Source organism: Podarcis gaigeae (assembly GCF_964106915.1).
Source record: "Podarcis gaigeae genome assembly, chromosome: 13".
Classification (NCBI taxonomy): Eukaryota; Metazoa; Chordata; class Lepidosauria; order Squamata; family Lacertidae; genus Podarcis; species Podarcis gaigeae.
The window spans coordinates 23,023,880-23,049,349 of NC_139689.1; the positions used below are offsets into that span (position 1 = coordinate 23,023,880).

General features: G+C 45.9%; 1 protein-coding gene across 3 annotated transcripts; it reads right to left on the minus strand.

Annotated features, from left to right (window-relative positions):
* Window positions 1-38: 38 nt before the first annotated feature.
* On the minus strand, window positions 39-24,002 carry RNF112 (ring finger protein 112). Of its 3 annotated transcripts, XM_083708182.1 has the most exons (15): window positions 23,762-23,905; window positions 17,346-17,433; window positions 16,172-16,246; window positions 13,575-13,878; window positions 12,897-13,100; window positions 11,989-12,126; window positions 11,049-11,153; window positions 10,891-10,941; window positions 10,038-10,094; window positions 7,927-8,013; window positions 6,695-6,815; window positions 5,452-5,582; window positions 3,171-3,224; window positions 2,392-2,466; window positions 39-1,689 (listed from the first exon to the last, which is right to left on the minus strand). In XM_083708182.1, the coding sequence occupies exons 3-15, from the start codon at window positions 16,192-16,194 to the stop codon at window positions 1,147-1,149; spliced, it is 1,893 nt and encodes a 630-aa protein (XP_083564308.1). In that variant the 5' UTR covers window positions 16,195-16,246; window positions 17,346-17,433; window positions 23,762-23,905; the 3' UTR covers window positions 39-1,146. The 3 variants fall into 3 exon arrangements, with proteins under 3 accessions (XP_083564308.1, XP_083564306.1, XP_083564307.1); XM_083708180.1 differs by lacking the exon at window positions 17,346-17,433 and having other exon boundaries at window positions 23,762-24,002; XM_083708181.1 differs by lacking the exons at window positions 16,172-16,246; window positions 17,346-17,433 and having other exon boundaries at window positions 23,762-24,002.
* Window positions 24,003-25,470: the final 1,468 nt, after the last annotated feature.

Consider the following 25,470-nt stretch of genomic DNA (forward strand, 5'->3'; position numbering starts at 1 on the left):
AGGGGGTGGAAAAACCACACACAAAGCCAAGCCAGGTGAAATAAATAAATGTATTTCCTGAAACATGAGCCAAGAGAGGCTGGGTGGGCAGGCGAAAGTAATAAGCAGCCCCCAAAGCCAAGGCACTTGGATATAATGCCGGGAATATAGAGTATTTCTGACAATGAATTAGCTTTCCTAAAACGTGTTGCGTCAGAACATCAAGTTTCTGGGCACTTCAGAATACACTATGGAGAATCAATGGGAAGGTTTCCCTGAGGATGAGAGAGGCTTTGTTCCCATGAACCAGTGCAAATTTCCCAGCAGCCTTTCCTGTTCAATAGAATCGGGAACTGCATCCCTCACTCACCTAACATTGCATACCTGAGAGACAATCAGCAGGGTGCTGAAACTGATTAACCCCCCCATGAACATAGTAACAGCTGAAAGGTTTTGACCTCCTGAAATAAATTGCAGGGAGAGGGTGCAGCTTAACTACATGAAGAAGAAAATAACTTATTTCCATTCCCTGACTTCACACTAGAGGCTAAAGTGAGGGCTCACTTTTCAATATGTACCACTTTAAAGAGGTGGCAGTAATGTTTCTCCCAGGATGCCCTTCTAGGATGCCACTAGGCTGCTCCCTAGCTTGTGTTGCTGGTGCTACAGATGGGCCAAGGAAAATATAGGAAGGGTCTGATTTCCCCATCCCCTCCACTCTGCTTATTATCTCAGCATAGGTATTGGGGGCAAAAGTAACCTGCAAAGGGGCCCCTGTTCTGCATTACCTGTCCTGGGCACTGAAGGAAGCTGGAAATGGACACAGAAAGAAGCACTGCTCCCTTACCTACCACTAGAGAGAATGCAATCACCCTAGCATCAGAAGGCCGCATTACTAGGCCTCAAGTCATCACTAGTGTGTCACCTCTCCATGTTGATGAACACTAAGGGCATGCTATTTTGCTATCCCTTAACCAGCCACGAGAGGGAGAGGGAGAACAATTCTTAATGTGTTTTACAGGGCAGTATGTAAGATCCATTCCCCCGCCGCCATCCACACCCTTGGAGATATGCCTGAATGAGAAAAGGAGAGGTGTGCAGGCTACAGTGATCTGCCACTTGTTTGCAGCGGAAGCTGTAAGTCATAGGACTGCCTCTTTGTCAACCCTAAGGTGAGTTCCGTGACCCAATGAGGCATCTTTCGTCTGAGAGGCTGGTCTCCTCTTCACCTTCAGGGTCATCTTCACTCACATTCTTGGCCTCCTGGGTCCTCCTCTCCCCGATGCTGCTCCCCACGCCAGCCCCCACCCCACCGCCAATGACCGCAAAGGTGCCTGCACCAGCCATGGTCCCAATGGCAAACGTAGCGGCAGTGCCAGTGCTCAGCACAATAGCTTCTGCGGCCAACACGGCAGCTGCCACGCCAGCCCCGATGGCTCCACCAGCTAACCCCACAGCACCCACGCCAATTGCCATCCCAGCTTTGAGGGCATGGGACTTGTAGCGACGGTGGTAGCGCTCCTTAAAAATTTGAGCTTCGTGCTTCAGGTGGTCCTCCAGTGACAAGATGGACTCTGTCCGGCCCGGCTCATCACCCTGCAGAGACTCCTCACACCGCCGCATTAATTCGCACTGCTTGCTCAGAAGGCGCCGCATCATGGACTTGGGAGTCACTTGCAGGCCAGCAATCATGGGACGACAGAGCTCGTCCTGAGTGGAAGAAGGAAAAGATGTGTCAGGGTTACAGAACTGGGTAGGAGGGGAGGGAAACAGAAAGGAGATGCCAGTTCATGATCCAAGACAATCCCACTTCATAGTAATACAATTGTATTTCTCCTGCCCTTTCTCCCAGAGGACCATATGGCACGCATAGGGAACCTTAGGCTTGGGGGCTAAATGTAACTCTCCAGGCCTTTCTATCTGGCCCTTGGGGACTTTCCCCAAGCATAGCTAGGTCCCCTCTTTGCTAGTCACAGGCCTCACCACTCCTACTTCAAGCCCTTCTTGCAAGTTTGTTGTTGTTTTGCCTCGCTGTAATGTGTCCATGAATTCTGGCAATGCCTGGTGCTTGCCTGGATATCGGATAGATAGAGATGTGTGAGTGTGTGCAGAAACTAGCCTACCGTACAAAAGTAAAGTCACTCCTGGAGTTTCACATCCTATCCAAATCATCTAAAAATTTAAATGTTCCTGGGCAGTTCTCTCAAATGGATCCTGCAGACGACACCACCTGTTATCCCTAAAGTGCAACCAACAGTGGTCCAATATTATAAATATGTCCTGCCACCAACACCCTGCACAGCACATTTATTTCCTTCTCCCAAATCCAACCCTCAGAAATTCCTCAAAATCTTCTTTGCCAACATTTGTCTTAACCCACAGCTGCACCTGTTGATTTGGTTCTGCTCATACCTGGTTTCTAATGAACTCTGCAAACTCCTGCCGCAGTTTTTCCTGGGTGTCCAGATTGTGTAAGGTGATGGCCATCTGGGGAGGGTGGAAGGAAAGAATGGAAGATTCTCATTTTCCAGTTGAGTCCCTTCAAACCCCATTGCCAGAAGAGGCAAAGGAAGGTAAGTGTTCATTCATGTACCAATCCTGCTTGTGCTGGCCATCTTCTTCAGTTTGCATATGACATATTCCTTGTGGGGATGGACAGGACTAGAGGCAACTGCCTTACACCAAGCAAACCATTGGTCCATGTGGCTCAGTGTCGTACTCACTGACTGGGAGTGGCTCTCCAGGGTTTCAGGCAGTAGTCACTCCCAGCCTTACCTGGAGCTGCCAGGGATTGAACCCTGAACTTTCTGCATGCATAATGAACAGTCTACCACTGAGTTGCAACCCTTCCCTATTGATAACACAGCAACAAAAGCTGTCACCCCCCCCCCCCACTCACTGACCTCTCAGTCCCATCTTGAGAAGGTTTTTATTTCATTTATCAAGTGATGAACACCAGTGGTCTGCTATCCAAGCACTAACCAAACCCAGAACTGCTTAGCGTCAGCAAGGTTATTGTATTATTTGCCATTGAAATATACCCTGGCTGATGGATGCAGTGTCCAAAAATGCAGCTTCTGCTTAAATAGATCAAACAGGTAAGCCAAACGACAAGCAATATGGGAGCCTGGTCAAGGAAACAGAAGCAGGGCTGATCATGAACATCAGATGATGAGAGTGAAGTTTGATACCTGAGTGACTGAAGAGAAGCCAAACTTATACTTCTTCATCAGAGAGGAGAAATTCTGAAAAGGAGAGAGAAGAAAAGGAGTGGCATCTGAGGATGGGGTTTACAACTGTCTCCTCATACCAAAAGACAGTCACATACTGTCAGAAGCCACAGTGCTGCAGTTAAATACATTCACAGTCCACACGTACATCACATTTGTTTTCCCACACTGGGAGTTTGTACATTCATTTGCTTTTTTTACAAACGATGTTTTGACTTTCAGCCCTAATAAGGCAACCTCACAGTTAAAGAGACCTTAACATTTAATTAATACAACTAGGATAATAAAAATATCAAGATTGCAATGAGATTTAGAACAAACAAATGTAAGAAGCAGAACCAATGACAAACACAAGAGAAATGGAGTTCAAGCTAGGGCAACTGACAAATCCCAAAAAGGGAGAGAAAAACAAGAAACAAATCTTGACTTTGGCATCATGGCCTAAGTTCCACTGCTGTGGAGTTGCAGCTCAGCCTGTGTGCTAGGACAAGCCACACCCACACTAACATTTGGACATGCTGAAGGGAGTCAACGGCACCACTGAATTGCAGCAGTGTGCCTGACGGAGAGGTCTCATATCTCGAATTTAGCAATAGCAGCACTGGCTACACTAGACCTGAAGTACAGCTTAGCAAGTGAGGTGAGTGGTAGGGATGGAAATGAGTTGGTCCCTGTCCCAAAATACATAGGAAGCTGCTTTATACTGAGTCAGGCCATTGGGTCCATCTAGCTCAGTACAGTGGTACCTCGGGTTAAGTACTTAATTCGTTCTGAAGGTCCGTTCTTAACCTGAAACTGTTCTTAATCTGAGGTACCACTTTAGCTAATGGGGGCCTCCAGTTGCCGCCACACCGCTGCTGTGCGATTTCTGTTCACATCCTGAAGCAAAGTTCTTAACTCAAGGCACTATTTCCGGGTTAGCGGAGTCTGTAACCTGAAACGTCTGTAACCCGAAGTACCACTGTACTGTCTGTACTGTATGCTGGCCAGCAGTGGTTCTCCAGGATTTTAGGCAGGAATCTTTCCTACCTAGAGATCAAACCTTCTGTATGCAAAGGTATTGCTCTAACACTGAGCTATGGATGCTCCTAATTAATACAGGATGTAGCAAAGTCAGAGCAAAGTCAGAGTCCATCGGGCTCAGTACTGTCTACATTGACTGGCAGCATCTCTCCACGGCTTCAGGCAGGAGTCTCTCCCAGACTTACCTGGAGATGCTAAGAACTGAATCTGGGACCTCCTGCATTCAAGGCAGATGTTCTGCCACTGAGTTACATCCACCCATTGAATATCAGCCAGGTCTAAATTATTTTTAGATTAGAACCAGTGGGTATCTCTTTTTCCAAGAGTACACCCATCTATACACATACATACTAGCAGCCTTTCTTCACATAGCCAAAACAGCATCACACAGACACCGAATCTTACTTCAACCCTGTGTTGCAACAGTTACATTTCAGAGAAAAACTAGACTTTGACTGGCCAGCTTTTAAGTCAGCCCCTACAGCTGTGCATTTAACAGTCACACGGTGTCCAGCTATTAGCATGCAATAATGTTTAGCTCTGGGCTGTGAAAAACTTCACCTGCTGAAAAGCAACACAGGGATGAAGAACACCTGCCCTGCCACCAATGCTTATGGACTACATCTCCCACCATCTCTGACCACTGGCCACATTGGCTGGGGCTGATGGATCTTGGAGTCCGACAACAAGAGGGCCAACAGATCAAACCTCTGTCATATGTACATGTACATGTTAGGGCAATGTTTTTATTGGTCAATCTCTTTTAGCACGTGCCTATACTTTAATGCAATTAAACTCTAATTAACAGGAGAGCCTCTATTTCTTAATGGCAGTGTAGGGGGGTTTTCGGCAGGCAAAGTGCTTTTGCACTCAGCGTCTCCTTGCCCCCCACATTCCATGTCGGAGTAAGAGCCAGGTACCAAGACGAACTACCCCCATCCCCCCAATCCCTGGGGGGGGGGGAGGATTTGCAAGGATAATTACCCTCAATCATTCTTGTTTTCCCTTTGCCAACAATCTCCTGCTGTCATGGGGTCTTCCTCCATTAAGGCAGAGCGGAACCAAAAGCCTCTACTCTTTTATATAAGCCTACCCTAAGCCATCTCTTTGCACATAGCACATCTTCTTTGCCTATCAGAGCAGTGTGACGGGCAGAAATCCAACAGGTGGAATTCTCCATGTTCTGTCCAGATTAGAGACTTGATTCTGCATCTCTTACCTTCACCTTGGCTGCAAGTTGTGCCCCTGTAAGGGCTCTTCCTTCCTGGTCACTCTTTACATGCGTTACAGCTGTTCTGGCTATGTCGTTCCCATAAGCCTTCAGGCAATCTCTAAAATCCTTATCCATGTCTGGAAGGGGAAACAAAAACAAAGCAGGCAATTCAGGCAAAGGAACTGTAACAAATGACGCTCTCAGAACAGCTGCTCCCCCTGGTGGCCACAAAGAATGATGCTGAAGGTTCAGTAACCCTCCCCAATTTTACATTTGACCAATGCCACTGAATATAAGGAGTGAGGAACCTAAAAGCACGTGAACAGAGCATTTGGAGCAGTAACTTAGAATCACAGAATTGTAGAGTTGGAAGGGACCCTGAGGGTCATCTAGTCCAACATCATGCACTGCCATCCATGGGTGGGCTCGAACCACCAACCTTCCGGTTAAAGGTTTGCATTCAATACCAGGAATGGGGAACATGGGGTCTGCCAGATGTTTTTGAACTCCAGCTCCCATCAACCCCAGTCAGGATGGTCAGTGGTCAGCGTTGATGACATGTCACATGTTCAGCCGCCTTGGTCTGGGGCTAGGCAATGAGAAGCTGTAGCTTCCACCCTCCTGCAGCCTGATCCAGGCTGCTGCTGCCCAGTTAGATCTGGGTGGGAGAAAGTGAGAAGAAATGGTAGATCAAAGTGACAGATAACATTTGTTTGCATCACATTTAGGTTTGGCATAAGTGATTCCAAAGCCTGAGAAACTAGAAGGATTAAAGGACCCAAGTTATTGCAAGTTGTTTTAAACTTTTTTTAACATTTTGTGTTAGTTCTTGCGACCCACCCTGGGGCCTTGAAGTGAAGGGTTGGTAAATAATGAAAGAAACGTCACTTCTTCTTTTTTTACATGATAGAAGTGGGGAAATGCTTTTCTATTGCTTTGGGGTTAAGTAGTACATGCTGTACTGTTTTCTATGGGCAGACTAAAGAAACAATGAGGACATCAAAGGGAACCAGTAATTCCAGCCGCCAGATAGCAGAATTAAGCAGTTTTCTCCTCTTTAAAGTCTTTGGCTAGCAAGGAGAAAACGCCACTATGGATTAACAAAGGAGTTTATTATGGAACCAAAGCTCCACTTAGTGGATGAATGAGTGAACAGCTCACATGCTGCACAGAGCTAATGCAGATTAGAGGAGCAAGAGTTGGATTTGGAGCTACTTGTGGAAATGATGGAAAGAGAAGAGGTTCTTACCTGCAAGTGTGCCCTCAGTTCCCACCACCAGCCTCTTGCCAGGGAAGGGCATCAGGTAGCAGCGGGTGCTGGTGCTCCTGAGGGCCTCCAGGGCCCGTGGGTGCCTTTTGGGATCCAGTTTCTGAGGAGAAAGAATGAGAGAGAATTAGATGTAGCCATCCAAAAGCAACCACCCGGAGCCAGGCTTGTTGTGAATGGGACTTCTCAAGCACTCTTCCAAAGCAGCTAGTTGGGTTGAATTGATATATTCATATTCATATTTGTATTCATATTCATATCCCACACATCCGGCTGGGTTTCCCCAGCTACTCTGGGCAGCTCCCAAAAGATTAAAAACAGAATGAAACATCAAACATTAAAAACTTCCCTAAGCAAGGCTACCTTCAGATGTCTTCTAAAAGTCAGATAGTTGTTTATTTCCTTGACATCTGATGGGAGGGCATTCCACAGGGTGGGCGCCACCACCGAGAAGGCCCTCTGCCTGGTTCCCTGTAACCTCACTTTTATCTCTGCATGGTTTTCTAATCCATTCAACAAGCCATAACTTCAGCAGTAAAAATAATAGAGCCGATGAGCAAATGATAACTAATACAAACAGCAGTTGGAATAAAAATCCAGAATCCTACATAAGTCCAGAAGCTAAAAGCAATTAGAACAGAAAATCAGGAAGGGGGAAAGTACTTGGTGCAAGAATTTAAATATGCCTATTGCAATCAAAGCAGTGGCCCAGTTACACCCACCAGGACATTTCAGCCAAGCCATGCCCACTTACCCTAGACCTGTCATCATATTTGATGCCAGGTGTGGGGTAGGTAAAGATGTGACTGGGCCCAAAGGGCATCTCCTATCAACAGCACCTGAAAAGTACAAAGCTGTGCCCTTCAAAGTATGTGGACAAAAATGAGTTATCTGCATCACTGTGATGACAGATGAGTGATCCTACCCACCAGTTCAAGATGCCCATGAAGGTAGATGAGATAAGGACCCACCCCACCAGTTGGATCTCATTCTCCATCCCTGAATCAATGGGTCTGGATAAACAAAATGACCTTCTATTCAACCCTAAAAGGCCATAGATTGGGTACCAGGCAAGTGTTCCTTCAGAAGGCATTCTATAAAATGGGGTGCCACCAACAAAAAGGCCCTCTCCCTGGTAACCACCTTACTCACATGGTTGGAATGGAGAAACTGGAGAACGGCTCTCCATCCAATGCTTCCACTGTCACATTTACCTGTATGGTGCTTTGGAGGTAATTCTGTCCCTCCTGGAATCCAAATTCAGGTGGGAAGAACCAGTCACGCACCAGGACATCAAGATGCTGTAATAGAGAGACGAAGCATGTGAACTGCTTTTCCTACAGCTACAATATGCTTCTATTCCTCTTACACAATTCCTTTCAATGACCACACTTTGAATACTGTGTCCAGCTCAGGCACTGAGTCTGAAAAGGGATAATGTAAGGCTGTGCAGAAAAGTGCAACCCAAATGATGCAAACAATATATCATTTAAATCAGAACCAGTGAAAGCAGTGAATGTCCTGTGTGAGTGTCTGGAGGTGGTTGGAAGGTGGATGGTGGTTAACAGATTGAGGTTGAATCCCAACAAGACAGACATTTCTAGGGGGACAGGGCAGGTGTGGGGTCTCCCTGGATCTGCACTGAGTAACTGCCACTAAAGGACCAGTTTGCATTTCTTAGTGCAGAAAGTATTGATCTGATGTGTAGAGATCATTCCTATTCTGATTAATACAAGAGGATTCTAGAAGCTACTAGAATTTTCTGTGTGTGAGAGAAGCAAGCAGAAGGGTCATGATTGTTTTGGTTATACCTTCTGGAAGCTGAGTACAGCTGGTTTGAACTGGTTCTCTTATTATGCTGACTATAAATATAGGCCAGAAAGAGTTTTTACTTTCCGGTTTTACTTTCTCTTTCTACCTCTCTTCCTTCTGGTGTGGTGTTCTGTACATAGTATGTTTACTGTTAAGTTTTTGTACTGTAAGTTCTGCAACTGGATTTTTATGGACTGTGCCAATCCTGAATGTACTGGATTTGTAACCATTTATGCTCATTTGCCTTCAGCACCAGTAAAGCTCTGCTGGATGAAGTACAATTGCTTCTGGTCTATTTTTGGAAACTGCATTGTGTTTAAGTTTTTCCTCCACACATATGACAATGCATAGCCACTGGTTCTTTTGGACTCACCGCTGTCCATGGAAGCACAGGTTAACCCAGTCAGATGGGCGGCTAATATTATTATTATTATTAACGGTTGCATTTGTGCATTTTTACCTTAGGAAAAATGTGAATAACGGGGAACATGACAGAGGCATAGAAAACAATGCCTGGTGTTGAGTAATACAGAGAGGGACATGCTCTTCTTCCTGTCTCATAATACACAGGGTTATCCATGAACAGTGTGAAATTCAGAACAACAATGGAGAATCTTTCCTCACATGGAGCATTGTTTTAACTATGGAAGATGCAGCGACGACCATCAACCTGGTCAGGATAAAGTTACCAATCGCTACCATTGCTACTGCTCAGGTATCATAGGCAATACCAACTGCTGGAGAATGCCATTGTGCTCAGGTTCTCTTTGCAAGCTGAATAAAGCCAAACATGGGAAGATTCAGGGCAAAGAAAAGGAGGCATGCCTTCACACAGCACATACTTAAATGATGGGATTCTCCCCAAGCCATACTCCCTCCTTTGAGCCCTCCTTGCATTCTGATAACGTCTCTTGCTTGCCTAGATGAAGGACAGAGAGGGGAATGCAAGTGTCTGCAGAAACTTGCCTACAGTACAAAGGTAAAAGGCACGTCCCTTGGTCTTCTCATGTGTGCTTCTGGCCCTACTCACCATTGGCATGTGACACCTGGAAAGTGACCTAGAAAGAAGCATGGTCCTTTGCATGAATGAAATTCCCAACCTTGGGATAGGCAGAATTGCCCAGAGCTGATTTACATATGAATTGGGTGGACAAATCAATGTCTGCCCAATTATATATCATTTTTGCCTTTTTTCATTCCATATAGAGGTGTTATTTTGGGTTTGTGACACTCTCCTTATGACTGAAAAGAAATGCAAAGGGGTGTTTTAAAAAGCAACAACAAAAACAGTGGGAAGAGCAAATTATTGGGCGCTTGCAAATGAGAGAAAAAGAGATGTGGGTGCCAGGCAGAGGAACACGAGGCTGGGAGAGGTGGCTGAGGCGATGGGAACCCAGGAACAAAGGAGCTCTTTGACAGATCGGCGAGGCGGAGAACATGAACAACATGGCAATCGTAGAAGGAAAAGAGAATGGAACAAAGAGAAGGAAGTGGAACAGCCGGTGCGCATTACCTGAAAGGGCTTTAATCTGTAGGAGCCTCCTACCGTCTCAGCTACATACATGAACATCTGTGGGCAGAGGAAGTGGGAGACCCACCCAGGAAATGAAGAAATCTGGTTTACTTAGCCCTTTAGCCCAGCCCACAAGATCTATTCCCCTCTCAAGAGGCCATGGGCTTCAGAAGCAAGGAGCCAAAACCACACAGGATAAATTTATGGCTATGGTATTTATTATATTGTGGTATTAGTTATGTACATCACCATTTGTATCCCCACCCCCACAACAATAGTTAGAGTCATCTCATTTTATGGTCATAATATCCCTTGGAGGTAGGCAAAGCTGAGGAAGTCTTGACTGGTCCATGATTAGTTGCATGGTTGAACAACATTCAAACTCAGTCCACAGCAATCTTGGTCCAAAAACTCCATCCACAACATCTGGAGAGCTACAGGTCAGGGAAAGGTGCCCTAGGGATTTATTGCCTTTCACTGTGGTGTACAGCATGGCTTGCTCAAGCCATCTCTTGGCATCTGCTTTTCCAGCATTTTCTGGCAGTGCACGGATTCTCTGCTTTGCTTGCAGTGTGAGGCTGTTTTGGCTGCATGGATTGTTCTGCTGGGCAGAAACCTGCCTTTTGTCTAACAGGGACTGTTAGTCTAAAAGAAACTTTGTCCCTTCCAGTTCTATGTATCCAGCCTTCTGCTTCCCTGAAACTTGGGGGAACTCAGGGATTCTGGATCTTGCCCACCCACCTTTCCATCCCACATGGAGAGAACCAGGTATTTTTATTCCAGCCAACTATTTTCCTCATCCTTCCCCTGGATAATGCCCAATCCACCTTTTCCCTTTTACAATCCTACTCACCTCCAGGTATTCCAAATCTGGGTCCTTCATCATGGTGGCTAAATTGAGTATCTAGGAAGAAACAACAGGGGTGTCAGAAGATGTTCTGAACTTACTTTTGCAGCAGGAAGGAAGAAGTGACTGCACACCTAGAAAGGAGGGATCTGGTAGGAACCCACCTGATAGGAGCTGAGCAGCATGGAGAAAGCTGAGAGCTTGACACCATCTTCAACGTTTCTTTCCACATCCATCGACCCCTCTGTGTCCACCAAGAACATGGCAATCTAAAGGGACAGTAAGATATTAATGGACTCTCATAGGAGAAGTTTCCTGAGAGAAAAGGAATTAGTTTGGCCAGCAGGCTCCAAAGTACCTACTTATAGCTTATAGGTGGCATGTGTCTGTTGTGGATGGTAAGCCATATTGGCTCCTTGTCCATTGCTGAGCCCAAGTGAGTGGTATGTGCCTTGAACATCCTAAATGTCTTGGGATCCAAATTCCCCATGAAGTTCTTCTCACACTCACCTGCCAATGTCATGAGATCTTCCAGAGAGGCCCTGATCTAAATGCCCACCATAGAATTTAGAGGATGTGCAGTGTAGTATAATGGTTAGAATATCAAACTATGATCTGGAAGGCCAGAGTTCACTCAGCCACAAAGCTCACCAGATAACCACAAAAAAGTCACTGTCTCTTAGCCTAACAGACTTCACAGGGTGGTTGTAATTCTGCAAGGAGAATTCTGCCTTTTCTGTGGTGTCACTCCAACTTCAATCCCCAAGGCTGCAGTTCCAGTACTAACATTATAAGCTCTACAGTGCAAGGAGAAGACCTTCCCATTTGCCTGGGCATTTTAGTACTTTGGACCACGACTCCAGTACTGTCTGAGGCTTATGGGAACTGTAGTCCACAACATCTAAAGAACAGCAGGATGGGGAAGGCTGAGTCAGGATGCGAGGAGTGTGGGGCAGAGATTATGTGGAATGGAAGTATTTCATGAGGACATCTCCAGGGGGCTGGGATGACCAGAATTTCCAGGATTTCCACTGAGGGAGAGAAGCTTTCTTGCTCTTGTTCTTTCTCTAGTTACCTTCACAGCCTGTGCTGTGCTGTTCTTACCTTTTCATGTTCACTCTGGACCCAAAATGGCCGACTCCATATCCACACACCCTTGGTGGTAGTGTTAGGTCCTGGTCGCCATTCAAAACCCGTCAGTGCTTCATGTTCCTGACCCATCCATGATCCGTCCTCAGCCTCCTGTCAACAAGGAAGAAAGGCAGAGGATGGTGATCTTGTTAAACCCACAGAATGTTCATGAAGACAGGGGATGGAAAGGCAAGCTATGTGGTATTGAGCTAGATAGGACAATACCACTCTCTGGTTCAAAGCCCATAAAGGTGGAAGAGAGCAAGAGTGTCTCTGGTTGCCCTTCCCATCCACCTGGAGCATCTGCCCTGCATACAATGTATATCTCTAAATACCAATTGTAGAGAACTGCAAGTGGGGAGAGGGCTGTTGTATTCGGGTTCTATTTGAAGGCTTCCCATAAGTATCTAGGTGGCCACTGTGAAAACAGGATGGACTACATGAAACTTTGCCCTGATCCAGCAGGGCTCATCTTCTTATACCTCTGATATCCTTAGATGTCCACAAAGCTGCTTAACCTCTGCTCTGACCCCAAATGTGTCCCAGGGTATAATTTGAAGGTGCATGTGGTCACCACTTTGTTAAAGCTAAGCAGGTCTGGGTCTGGATGGCTGACCACATGCACACTGCCCTTATTTAAAATGTCAGGATATAAACAAAATAAAATAAATAATATTTCAGCTCTGACTTGCACTTGCACAAAATCCATTGCACAAAAGCCCATTTTGTACAGCTGATTACCTAGATGACATGGGGCAACATGACCTGTGAAGGACATTCATCCAAGTCAGACCCTTTTCAAATGGAAATTCTGCAAGCATCACCTACTGACCCCCCCTAACAACACACACAGAGAGAAGTTCCCATGCATTTGTTCTCACCAGGTTCTGAAGCCGCCGTAGAAGAAAGTTCAGCAGGAAGGATTTCCCTCGCCGTTGCTCCCCAAGAATGGAGACGAGGCAGACAGGGGCGTTCTTCACCTGCCCCTGCTCCAAGCAGCGGCTCAAGGCTTCCTCATCCAGGCAGAGATCTCCATCATCATCCAAGCCCACCAGCTGCACTGGCTTTCCTGGCTCCAGTATCTCCTGAAAGAGAAGGGAGATGGATAGGTCACCCAGATCTGAAGATGCTCCACAGTCTGGCAACCCCATGCATCTTAGAGACGTCAACACAGAAGAAAGCACAGCAGATCAATTTATAATCATGATCAGTTTTACATAAGGCTGGCAACTGAGCGTCCGTGCACCAAAATCATGCTAGCACATGACGACTGTTGGCCACCCACTGTATATACAGATCTTCCTTTCTTGACCAATAAATCTCACCACAGCAGGCTAGAATTTTAAGGTGTTTTAGGGCATATTGCTATTTGGAGGTGAGCATTCATACCATTCATTTTCTATTGGGAAAACTCATTGTTAGAGGAGGAGCTAGGAAAATGCAAAATATGATTCCCCAGCCAGCACTTGCATTGATGCTGTGATTCCTTCATGTTGCATCAAGTGTCCTAGTGGAAACGGTATAAGATGGTTACTTATATAAGCCAGATTGGGTCTTACCAGTTCCTCCTCAACCACCTCTTTTACAGGCAACTGTCCAATTTTTTCCACCAGGCTCCGCAGCCGAGTGTCCGGGATCATCCTCTCCCGGCTGCAGGGATGGCGGCATTCGGGGCAGCGGTACCCATAGCGCGAGGTTCCACTCCAGTGGGCAGAGAGGCAGACCCTGCAGAAATTGTGCCCACAGTCAATGGATACAGGGTCTTCAAAGGGTTCGAGGCAGATGGAACAAGTTATGTCCTCTTTCAGGTCCTGGATCATGCCTCCTGCAGACGTCTTTGTGGGGCTTGCCAGTGAGCTCAGCCTGCAAAAAGCAAACAGATAAAATACAAAGCTGAACAGTGAAACTCTGGTTTCTGACAGTACCTCATTCTGCTGTGTCCACAAATAAGGCCTTGGTTAAAACCCAACTGTAATCATGTTTACGCATTTCACTCAGTTAATTGTCTGGGATGTGACCTCCCCTTGCTGAATGCTCTTTCTTGGAAGAACAAAGTTGAAGAAGCCATTTGCAATGTGCTCCCAATGAATATCAGGCTTCTGCTTAGACTCTGAAGGACCCTGAATTCTGTTTTTGCCAGCTGCTGTGGAAAAGAGAGGTGGGGTACATGAGCAAATCCACCTGCTCATTTCCACCTGGCAACCCTGCTGATCTTGAGGCCCATAAGTTTCCTCAGGATTGGGAAGGGGGAAGAAACACCAGCTGTGGCTTACTACCTGCTTTTCAGCCTAGAGATGCCTTCTCTCAAGACATTGGAGGATCCTGAATTCTATTTATGCAGGCTGATATGGGGAAGAGTGATGGGGTAGGTGAGAAACCTGTCAACACTACTCTACCTGGTAGCCCTACAGATTTTGAAGCCTATGAGTTTTGTTGTGACAGAGAGTGAAAGAGAAACACCAGTTAAGGCTTATTGCTTAGACAAGGAGCTATAAACCCCAGACCTGTTCTTAGATTGCCTCTGGGCAGGGCAGGCAGTCTGAGGAGGATGACTCATAGAAAAAGCTTCCTGGAGTTAACTCCTTATGCACACACCAAGGTGGACACACCAAGGGTACAAAAATGAACTTCAGGAGACTTGAGTCCTACAGTGACACATGGGAATGCTCCCCTCTGCAAAAGAAGAAGAAGAAGAAGAAGAAGAAGAAGAAGAAGAAGAAGAAGAAGAAGAAGAAGAAGAATTGTCCCTTGAACTAAAGACATCTTAGCAGCGATGTGCCCATCATAGTATTATTACACTTAGAACTCACCAATGATTCCAATGAAGTCAAGGTGTCCCAACTCAACCCACTTTTATCCTCTCAACAACTCTGTGCCATACCCTAGGCCAGTGGTGGCAAACCTTTTGGAGATATAGTGCCCAAACTGCAACCCAAAACCTACTAATTTATCATAAAGTGCCAACACAGCAATTTAATATGGGATGATAATTAACATACCATAATAAAATGAGCTGGGGGGCTGCCCTGAGTTGTTGAGCTCTTTGGGGGGGCTTGGGACACAGTTTTTTTTTTTTGGGGGGGGGGAGAAAAACACTCTCACACATTATAAACACTTCCTATGGCACACAGAGCGGAAACAACACATAGTCTCAAGGATCGCAGGCAGCAACCAATCAACAAAAACCCTTGACAAAGTCACCAATCACAGGAACTACAGCCTGCTGGCTGCAAAAATCCCACCAACTGCTGGGGGTGGGGCAGGAATACAGCTGCTTTGTGGAGGTAAACTGCCTCTAAGCTGCTGCCGGGGGGGGGAGTGGTTTACTCACAAGGAGGCATGGGGGGAAGTGGCTGCCCAATTTGAAAACCCCAAACAGCACTGTTGGCATGATGGCACGTGCCAACAGAGAGGGCTCTGCATGCCCACTCTGGCACCTGTGCCATAGGTTCGCAACCACTGGCCTAGGCAGATAGTGATTGATCTGCTGTCCACCCATCAAAGGACAAGGATGATTAGGGATTTGACTCTGGGTTTCCCCAGTCCCAGTCTGACACTCTCATTCCTATGCTACAGTGGCAGTAATAATCATGGGGGAAAAAAGGTTGAATCAAATCTAGATATTGTGCTGATTCTTTCAGACATCATTCCCTAAGACATGCATTTCTTTTTCTCAGTGGCGTAGCGTGGGGGGTGCAGGGGGGGGGACGGCCGCACTGGGCGCAACATCTGGGGGTTAGGGGGCGCAAATCCACGGGTTAGGGGGCGCAAATCCACGGGTTAGGGGGCACAAATTACTTGCCTTGCCCCGGGTGCTGACAACCCACGCTACGCCACTGCTTTTTCTTTCCTGGTAGAGCCAGTGTGGTGTAGTGGTTAAGAGCAGTGAACTTGTAATATGATGAACCGGGTTCGCTTCCTGCTCCTCCATATGCAGCTTCTAGGTGACCTTGGGCTAGTCACACTTCTCTGAAGTCTCTCAGCCTCACTCACCTCACAGAGTGTTTGTTGTGGGGGAGGAAGGGAAAGGAGAATGTTAGCCGTTTTGAGACTCCTTAAGGAGAGTAAAAGGTGGGATATCAAGTCCAAACTCTTCTTCTTTTCTAGTAGGGTTGGTGGGTGGGTGAGGAGTATAGCTAAACAAGAGCCAACTCACGGTTTAGTATTTGTGTTTCCCATCCTGGGGATAGGATGATGCTGGCAGCCTCCCACAGTATAACCTTCCCTGCTCCTAGAACAAAAAGATAATGTTACTGTTAGCCAGTGCTTCCTTTCCTCAGTATCCTCTGGTGTAATGTAAGGAATAGAGAAACAAAAGAGCAGCAGCAGGAGGTGGTAAGGGTGCATAGGAGATCACTAAAACACATAGAGATCCCCCTCTTTCACCTTATTTGGGATGCAATAATTATTTATTTCATTATTCATTTATTACATTTCTATCCCACTTTTCCTCCAAGGAACTCAAAGTGATGTACATACTTCTCCTCCCAGTGTTTTTGTTTTTTAAGAGAAAAAGGTGCAGATACTCACCACGAAGCTGTTACAGTAAATGTCACACTTTTAGCATGGGGGGGGGGATGCCACCCACATGTAAAAGAAAGAGAGTAAGAGACTTGGGAAAACCCAAAGGTTTGCCAAGGTAGAAGAAATAAGGGGGAAACTTAAAGGGGGGGATGAACCCCCACAAACAGCCCAATGCTAAGCAGCCATGGCATGCAGACTATTTAGAGAAAGAGAAAATGGACTGGAGTCACTAGAATTCTGAACAAAAGCACTCCATGTTGCAATATTTAGCTGCAGGTACTACATACCGTATTTTTCGCTCTATAAGACGCACCACACCATAAGACGCACATAGTTTTTGGAGAAGGAAAACAAGAAAAAAAATATTCTGAATCCCAGAAGCCAGAACAGCAAGAGGGATCGCTGCACAGTGAAAGCAGCGATCCCGCTTGCTGTTCTGGCTTCTAGGATAGCTGTGCAGCCTGCATTCGCTCCATAAGACGCACACACATTTCCCCTTACTTTTTAGGAGTGAAAAAGTGAGTCTTATAGAGCAAAAAATACGGTATATTTTTTCCTATTTACTTGTCATGTCTGGCCTGCCATCATTATAATCATCTTACACTTGTAAGTCATCATGCGACGAGTATGAAAGTGTGAACCATCAGCTAAAAACAATGGAGTTACATAGGATCCAATGGAGTCACTTCTGTGTTTGGGGATACAACTTAAAGGTGCAACTTAAGGTGCAACTTAAAGGATGGGGCCAGGGAGAGCGAAGTTCAAATCGCCCCTCATCTATGAAGTGCCAATCACATCCAACCTACCTTACAAAGATGCTGTGAGGGTAAAATGGGCAGGTGGGAGAACTACAGCTGTTGCCTTGAACTCCTCAAAGGAAGAATTTTCTTTTTTCTTTTTAAATGTCATGAAAGAAACAAACTGAATAAAATGAAATGGAGGATGGCGGAGGCTGAAGCTGATAATATGTTTGTGTGTATGCTGCTCTCCCAGACTGAATAATCTACCAGTGGGCCAAAAGCGTTTCAGGAAGTCTCTGCTGTACAGAAAGTGTAAGGGTGTTGCTCACAACAGGCTGGCGGTTAGAGATATCAACTCCACAAACTACCAACTTTAATCTTTTAAGTCGTAATGAAGCTCCAACTGAGGCACCCTTCCTGTAGTAGTTTTCATTTTCTGTTTTTAAAATTTTATTTGCTTAATTCAAATAAACAAAAGAAAGATTCTTCATCATCCATTAATACAAAATTATAAAGCAAATCAACTAAAAGGGGGAAAACCCTAATATAATAAAATAAAGAATATCTTCTTACTTTACATATAACTTCCCATCCACTCCATTTTTCACAAATTCATTATTAACTTATTGCCAAAACTTGTCAGATTGTAATGAAGCTCCAACTGAGGCACCTTTCCTGTAGTTATCAGGCTAATCTAGACAAGCATGCCTACACAGAGAAGCAGAAGTGAGAAAAATCTACTCCAAAGCTATTCTATGATTGTTTTTTATATTGTCATTTTATGTTGTAAACCGACCTGAGATCTACAGAAAAAATACATACAGTGGTACCTTGGTTCTTGAACTTAATCCATTCTGGGAGTCCCAAAACCATTCAAAAACCAAACTGTAGCTTCCAATGGGCTGCAAGAGCTTCCTGCACTCAAGCGGAAGCTGTGTTGGATGTTTGGCTTCCGAAAAACATTCGCAAACCAGAACAAGCAGCAGAGAAAGCCAATTGGGCACCTGGGGCGGTGTGTGTGCCCTGGGCCCAGAGGTGGGGGCAGCCACCCACAGGGCGGGGCGAGCTGGGGCAGAAAGCTCCATGGGGCCTCCAAGGAGTCTGCCTGCCTCCTCCCACTCAGCTGCCCTGCAGCTGGACTGTTTGGAGCACAGCAGAGCCTGTGGGCACCCAAGCAACCGCATCACTCCCAGGAGAGACACATGGCTCGGTCGTGCTACAGGCCCCATGCTGAGTGCCGCCTGGCATTTTGTCACCCCCCCTCAGTGGTGACAGCTGGGGTGAACCACCACCCCACCTCACCCCCCTTCCTCCACCCCTGACTGGAACACTTCTGGGTTTGAGGTGTTTGAGAGCCAATACGTATGAGTACCAAGGTGTTCGAGAACCAAGGTGTGACTGTACAGTGGTACCTCAGGATGTGAACGGGATCCGTTCTGGAGCCCTGTTCGCATCCTGAATGGAACGCAAGACACGACAGTGCGTCTGCGTATGTGTGGGTCGCGTTTTGCGACTTCCACGCATGCACGTGACGTCATTTTGACCGTCTGTGCATGCACGAGTGACAAAACCCGGAAATAACGCACTCAACCTGAAGCATATTTATCCCAAGGTATGACTGTACTACTGTAACAACAACAACAACAACAACAACAACACAGTTTTAAAGGCTATAGATTGTTTAATTATCCAAAGGCCTGGGAGAAGAGGAAAGCTTTTGCCTGGAACCTAAAGATATCTAACAAAGGGGCCAGGTGAGCCTCCCTTGAGAAAGCATTCCACAAGCAGGGAGCCACCACAGAGAAGGCACATTCTCATGTTGCAACCCTCCGGCCCACTTTTGAAGGAGGCACACTTACCCAGCTTTGGGAAGGCAGTGCAAGGGCTGGGAAGGGGCACTCAAATGTTGAGGGTCTTAAGGGCTGCATGTGGCCTCCGTGCCTTTTATTTGACCAACCCTGCCTGTTTGGCCAAATGGTGGAATGGAGATAAGCATTGAACAATAGCACATATTTTGTTTTGCAGTACAACTCCCATTAGCACCAGCATTGGGGTAGATTGTTTGGAGGGCACCAGGTTGCAGAGACCCACCTAGATATAGGGAAAGACCTGAAAATGCCCTTGAACTAATGGAGCAGTCATGCAAGCCTCTGCATTAAAAAGAGATGAGGAGAAACTGTGTCAGAGGCGAGGAAACAGATGGCAAAGATAAGCTAGGCACTTCTTTGTTTTGTTCTCTTGGTTTAAATGCTGCCTGGTGCAAAACTGGGCTTGCATGAATGTCTGAGAGAACCAGGTATGAGTGGGCAAGAGATAGGGGCAGAGGAAATCCTCCTTGGTGATGGTTTAAATTCACAACATTTCTTCTACTCAGTTTGCCAGCTTCTGAAATAAGATACCGGGCATCTTCTCCAAAGGATGCAGAAAACTCTTTGCCGCTGGATGTAAAGATCTGCATGTGCTCAGAGGCACTTATGCATCAGGTTATGTGACCTTTACTTCCAGTGGAGAGAGCAGCTTCCCTGTACAAAAACCTGCACATGGAGGACTGTCCTAGAATTATAGAGTTGGAAGGGACCCTGAGGATCATCTAGTCCAACCCCCTGTGATGCAAGAATATGCAACTGTCAAACCAGCAACCTTGGCATTATCAGCACCACACTCTAACCAACTGAGCCAGGAAGCCATTTCAAATATGAGAGCTCCACACATGCATGGGAGCCCCTGCAATCAGTTTGCACCATCAAAAGTGGCACTTTATAATTAAATTCCAACCCTGTGCAAAAATGACCAAAGGCACATTTATTGAACGTTAGAGAATTCACTGCACATACATTAACTCAGTGATCTTGCATTTAATTTCCTTAAAATTATTGTGGTTTCCTTCATTAGGTGGAAGAACGTTGGCAGATTACCTAATTGCTCTCTCTCTCTTGCGGATATTTACTAACAGTACAGCATGCAGGCCTTCAAGACTTGTGCAACCTTCTCCTTGAGGGTTCCTTGAGGTGCCCGTTCCTTCAGATGTCTGATTTGGCCACAGCAGCATACGCCTTAGTTACATCCTGTTTGTATTACTCTAACCCGTTCTGTGTGGGGCTGCCTTTCAAAAATGCTCAGAAACTTCAACTGGCTCAAAGAGCTGCAGCCAGTTTGTTGACTGGGGCTCATTATAGGGAGCATATGACTCCCTTGCTAAGGCGGTCTGCTTCTAAGGACAACTCAAAGTGCTGGTTGTGACCTATAATGCTGTACAAGGCTTAGATCCAAGCTATCTGAAATACCATATTCTCTTATATGAACCTGCCTGGGTTCAGAGATTTTCAAGGGAAGTCTTTTTCTTAGTCCTGCCACCATCTCTGGCACACTTGGTGGGGACATGGGAAGAGGCCTTCTTGGTGACTTCTCCCAGATTTTGGATCTCCCTTCCTGGACAAGCTAGGCTGGCTCCCTCCTTGTTGTCCTGCTGCTGACATGTGAATACCATTTTGTTCCCACAGGCTTTTGGGAATTGACAGCTTTTATGGAAAGGGCTGGTGCTGTGCTGTTTTTTATTGTAATTATTTGAATGTTTTAAATAGATTTTATATCTGTATATACAATTAATTCTATTATTATTATTATTATTATTATTATTATTATTATTATTATTATAATGATCGTTTTTCCGGAGTTTAAAGTGATTATAGTTTTTATCTGTAAGCCACATAGGTGCCAGCTCCCTGGGGCCCTGTGTGCCTGAGCACCCACAAAATCCCCCATGAAGGGGCCGGGCACCCACAAATTTCAGTGCCAGGGCCATGCATACTGCATGGCACCCATGGCCACAGGGCCAAGCTGGCACTCCTGGTAAGTCGCCTTGAGTCCTGTAAGGTGAAATGGGAGGGTATAAATAAATACATTATTATAATAATAATTTGTCCTTTCAGGCCAGTCACCGTATAATTTTACCCATTCACTGCACATATGTAGAGCTTCTCTCCCTCTTTCTGTTTAGAGGTGCAAAATCTACACAGAAGGTCCTCAGCACTCTCCATACTCCCAAAAGTATGCTCCAAATAATTGCACTGTTATATTGTAGGAGAACCAGGGGTCAAGGATGAAAGAGAGTGACATGCCTAAAACCAACTAGCAAGTTTGTGACTGATGGATTTTGGCTCCCTGCAATACAGCTTGGTATCTTACAATCTGATCCAACCCGTGAATTGTGCCATCAAGTTATCCCCAGGTGACTGGGTTTGAAATTACAGTCTTAGTCAGACACCACTACACTACAGTGGCTCTGGTCATTAAACCTCAGTAGCAACAATAAAGGGTGTTGGCAGCCTTTAAGTTATTGGGCATTGCTGCTGGGTTAATCTCTCTGTTAGTATAGGAGGTATAAACAGCAGACTTTATCTGGGAAAGGAGGAAGGGAGGGATGGACCTCTACTCAGGGAGGAGGATGTTGTCTTCATGGAGAAAGGGAGGGAGGAACCAACCTTTACTTGGGGATGGAGATATTCTCTTTAGTGATGAAAAGGGAATAACTGAGCAAGAACAGGATTTTCATCCCTTAAGGATATAAACAAACAAGGAAGCTTCATTATACCAAGTTAGACCATAGATACATCTAGCTCATATTGATATCAACCAGCACCAGCTCTCCAAGGTCTCTGGCAGGGAATTTTTTCCAGCCCTGCTGGAGACTGAACTAGCCAAGTATCTTTTGCATATGGAACAATGCGCTAGTGCGAAGCTATATGTGTCTGAGGAGCTCTAATTTTGGAAAGAGGATCTACACCTACTTCCTCCCAGTCTTCAGCTTAATTTGAATCAGGGACACCTAAAGTGTTAAGCCCAGAACTGTTACCTTCACTGCCAGCACCTAACCTCACAGCATCCAAAGCAAGAACATCAGCCTGGATCCAGAGGTTGTTAGCTACACTTTTGTCCCAATGGAATATAAAGTCAAGCCATGGCCACTGATTTCAACAGGACTACAGAGTAGCTTGAACTTTATTTGTATCCAACCCTCAGTGTCTGTGAGCATTTACAACGTGCCTCAATGAGTCAGTGTGTCTGGCTCTTAACCAGAAGGTTGGTGGTTCAAGCCCACCCAGGGATAGATGTGAACAGGATTCCTGATTTTGCGGGGGTTGGACTAAATAATCCTTGAGGTACCTTCCAACTCTACAGATACTACTATGATCACTGACACACAGAAGACATGCATAGGACACCATATACTGACCTTCCTATGCAAAAAGGCTGATAGAATACATTTCGTACAGGACTAGAGCTAGAAATGTTTGCTTGAAGGTGAGCCCTGCCTTTCCTTGAGATAATACCCTTCATTTATTCACCGGATTTCCATACCAACATTGATACAAGTATTACCGAGGCAGTTTACAGTAAAAAACATAAAACAACTAGAATTTTAAGGGAGAGGGGAAGGTTGCCATTTATCATTTCTGTTAGCCCTTCATTGACTATAATGGGTACAAAGTATAGGAGCCAACCCCTAGGGGCTCTGGGGACTTCAGCCCCCACAATAAAATCTTTGAGGGGGCCGGACCCTCACAAAGTTGGTGGGCATTCCCATTCAAATAGTGTGTGTGTGTGTGTGTGTGCGCGTGTGTGTGTGCGTGCATGCACTGTGCCATGTGATCAGTTATGTGGAACGGGACTTGCCTGGGCCCCCACAATATTTTATTCAAGTTGGCAGCCCTGGTGTAAAGGTATTTCTGATTAGAATGGCTATAAAGGTATGTTTGGTGAGAAAATGGCTCTCTTCCTCTTTTTACCCCTTATCTTAGCAACTTTTAGAAGTGACACATTTCAGGCAAATTGAACCAAGGAATTGGAGACTCAGGCATCAATGTTATAAGCACACTTAACAGGGCAAGGATAGCCAATGTCTGACATGCCCTCCAGATATTTTAAACTACAACCCCCATCTGCCCCAGCCAGTATACATTACTGGTCAGGAATTGTTGGAATTGTAGGCACCAAGTTGTCTAACCCTGGATTAGGCGGTAAGGCAAAGATAACAGTGCAGCACGAAGCTTTCTTAACATTGCAGTAACACCGAGATGATCCCTAAACATTCACTTCGATGTTTTTATGCCCAATCCTGTCCCCAAGCCGTCCTCTCTCCTGCTTCGTATCAAAATGTACTCGTAAAGCATCCAAGGGGAAGAAAACAAAACAAAACCTGCAGCTGTCAAAGGTGGAGCTGAAATCCCACCCGATCTTCAGGACGCGAAGTTTCCCAAGCAGGCAGAAAGTTTTAAAGAAATCTATCTTTAAAACACAAGCAAAAGAAGAAAGAAGCCCACGAGGAACGAGGAAGAAGGGACGGGAGGCTCTCTCTCCGTCAGCTGAGCATGACAATGCATGGCACAAGGATCAGCCTCCTGCATGGCAGAGGAGGCAGGAAAGGGGGGGGGGAGAGAAAAGCCCCTCACACAGGAGATTCATCTGCGGGTGCACGCTCCTACCTGCTCCCGATCACGCTCCGCAGACCCCTCAACAATGCCTGCGGGCGAAGGCGTAAGAAGTGAAAGTAAAAACATCGTTGTTGCGCGAAGAACGCACAGCTACTTCCCCATTCTGGCGATGCTTCTGAGAAGGCAGGAGCGATTGGCCAATAGAAGGTGACTCCGGACTGTGTCTTTTTCGGTGGGGGGGGGGGAGAGAGACTTGGAGGAGACATGCGGGGCAGCGAGAAGAAAGGATAAAGGGAAGATAAAGGAAATGGACAAGAAAAAGTGAGTCAAGTTGTTTTAACATTCTAAGTCAGGGCTTTGGCGGGGTGGGGACGGATGAATCAATCCTGTCTTATTCTAGCCCCCTCTCCCCTCATGCACGCGCACACAACTCTTGCTGACACAAGTCAACTTTCCCAGTTTCCCTCTCACTCCACCGTCCTTCCTGGTTTGTTTTAAAACTGCTTTGCATGTCATCTCTGCCCTCTCCGCAAAGGTGGAGATCGTTGTTAAACTGAGCCACCCTATGATAAAAATCGAGAGTGCCAGGTGCATGGCCTGGGGCGCTATCGTCCCTCTCTGACTGCCCCTTTCCCTCCCATGAAATGGATTTTGGAATTCTGATACAAGTTCTTATCCTCATAGGAGCCAATTCCTAGGGCCAGAGGTCTCTTCCTATAAAATTTTGGAGCCTTATTCACCCACCCCAGTTGATGGGCATTGCCATTAAAATGGTGTGCTTGTGCCACGTCTTGTGGGGTGGGGGTTACCTGCGCCCCCCCCCAATATTTTCCTCAAGTTGGAATCCCTGCTTACCCGCCACCAGAAATTTAGTGAACCATTTTTTCCTTTCTTGTACATGCATGACAGATGAATATCTCTGGAACCTAGCTTTCTTTGAATAGTGAGATTTGGTTTTTTAAAGAATAATCACCTCTGTGTCTCAGTAAGAGTACGGGGCTGTATCCAAGCAAATGTTTACTTCACACTCTGGAGTTTGTTGAAATAGTTACAGTTTCGTTTCCTGAGTGCTTCTGAATCTATGGCAGCCACACACAACATCTGCAGTCTGGGTACATTGATAGATACAGATATATAATTGGGTGGGGGCAAGGAGTATGTAATTTTGCTCCACAGTTTGGTCTGAGCTTCAGTTTGGGAAATAGTGGTTGTGGTTGGGGTGTTTGAGAGAGTTACTGGAATTCCTTTATTGCCGATAATTTGATTTTTACGAGCTTCTCACATTTTTACCAGGTAGTGAAAAAGTAGGTTCAGAATAGAATAGAATTGTATTGTGTTGGAAGGGACCACGAGCATCTAGTCCAACCTCCCCTTGCCTCCAAAAATATAATCTGTCACCAGTATATGCTCCCTGCTCACGTTTTCCTACCATTCAAGGAACAGTGTGAAACTCCTGTAATTTTACTTTAAAGTGTAGTGATCCACAAAGTAATTGTGGAGGCTTAATAATAATAATAATAATAATTTATTATTTATACCCCGCCCATCTGGCTGGGCCTCCCCAGCCACTCTGGGCGGCTTCCATAAAAACCAAAAATACACTAAAATGTCACACGTTAAAAACTTCCCTGAACAGGGCTGCCTTAAGATGTCTTCTGAATGTCAGGTAGTTGTTTATTGCTTTGACATCTGCTGGAAGGGCGTTCCACAGGGTGGGCGCCACTACCGAGAAGGCCCTCTGCCTGGTTCCCTGTAGCTTT

What these genes read in the sequence shown, in the direction of transcription:
- RNF112 (XM_083708180.1), bottom strand. Translation starts at nt 23,976, where the DNA reads ATGTCTCCTCCAAGTCTCTCTCCCCCCCCCCCACCGAAAAAGACACAG. An exon ending in CAGATTTGGAATACCTGGAG is followed by an intron (nt 10,095 to 10,890) that starts GTGAGTAGGATT and finishes CTCTGCCCACAG; the next exon opens with ATGTTCATGTATGTAGCTGA. An exon ending in ACAGATTAAAGCCCTTTCAG is followed by an intron (nt 8,014 to 10,037) that starts GTAATGCGCACC and finishes TCTCTATTACAG; the next exon opens with CATCTTGATGTCCTGGTGCG.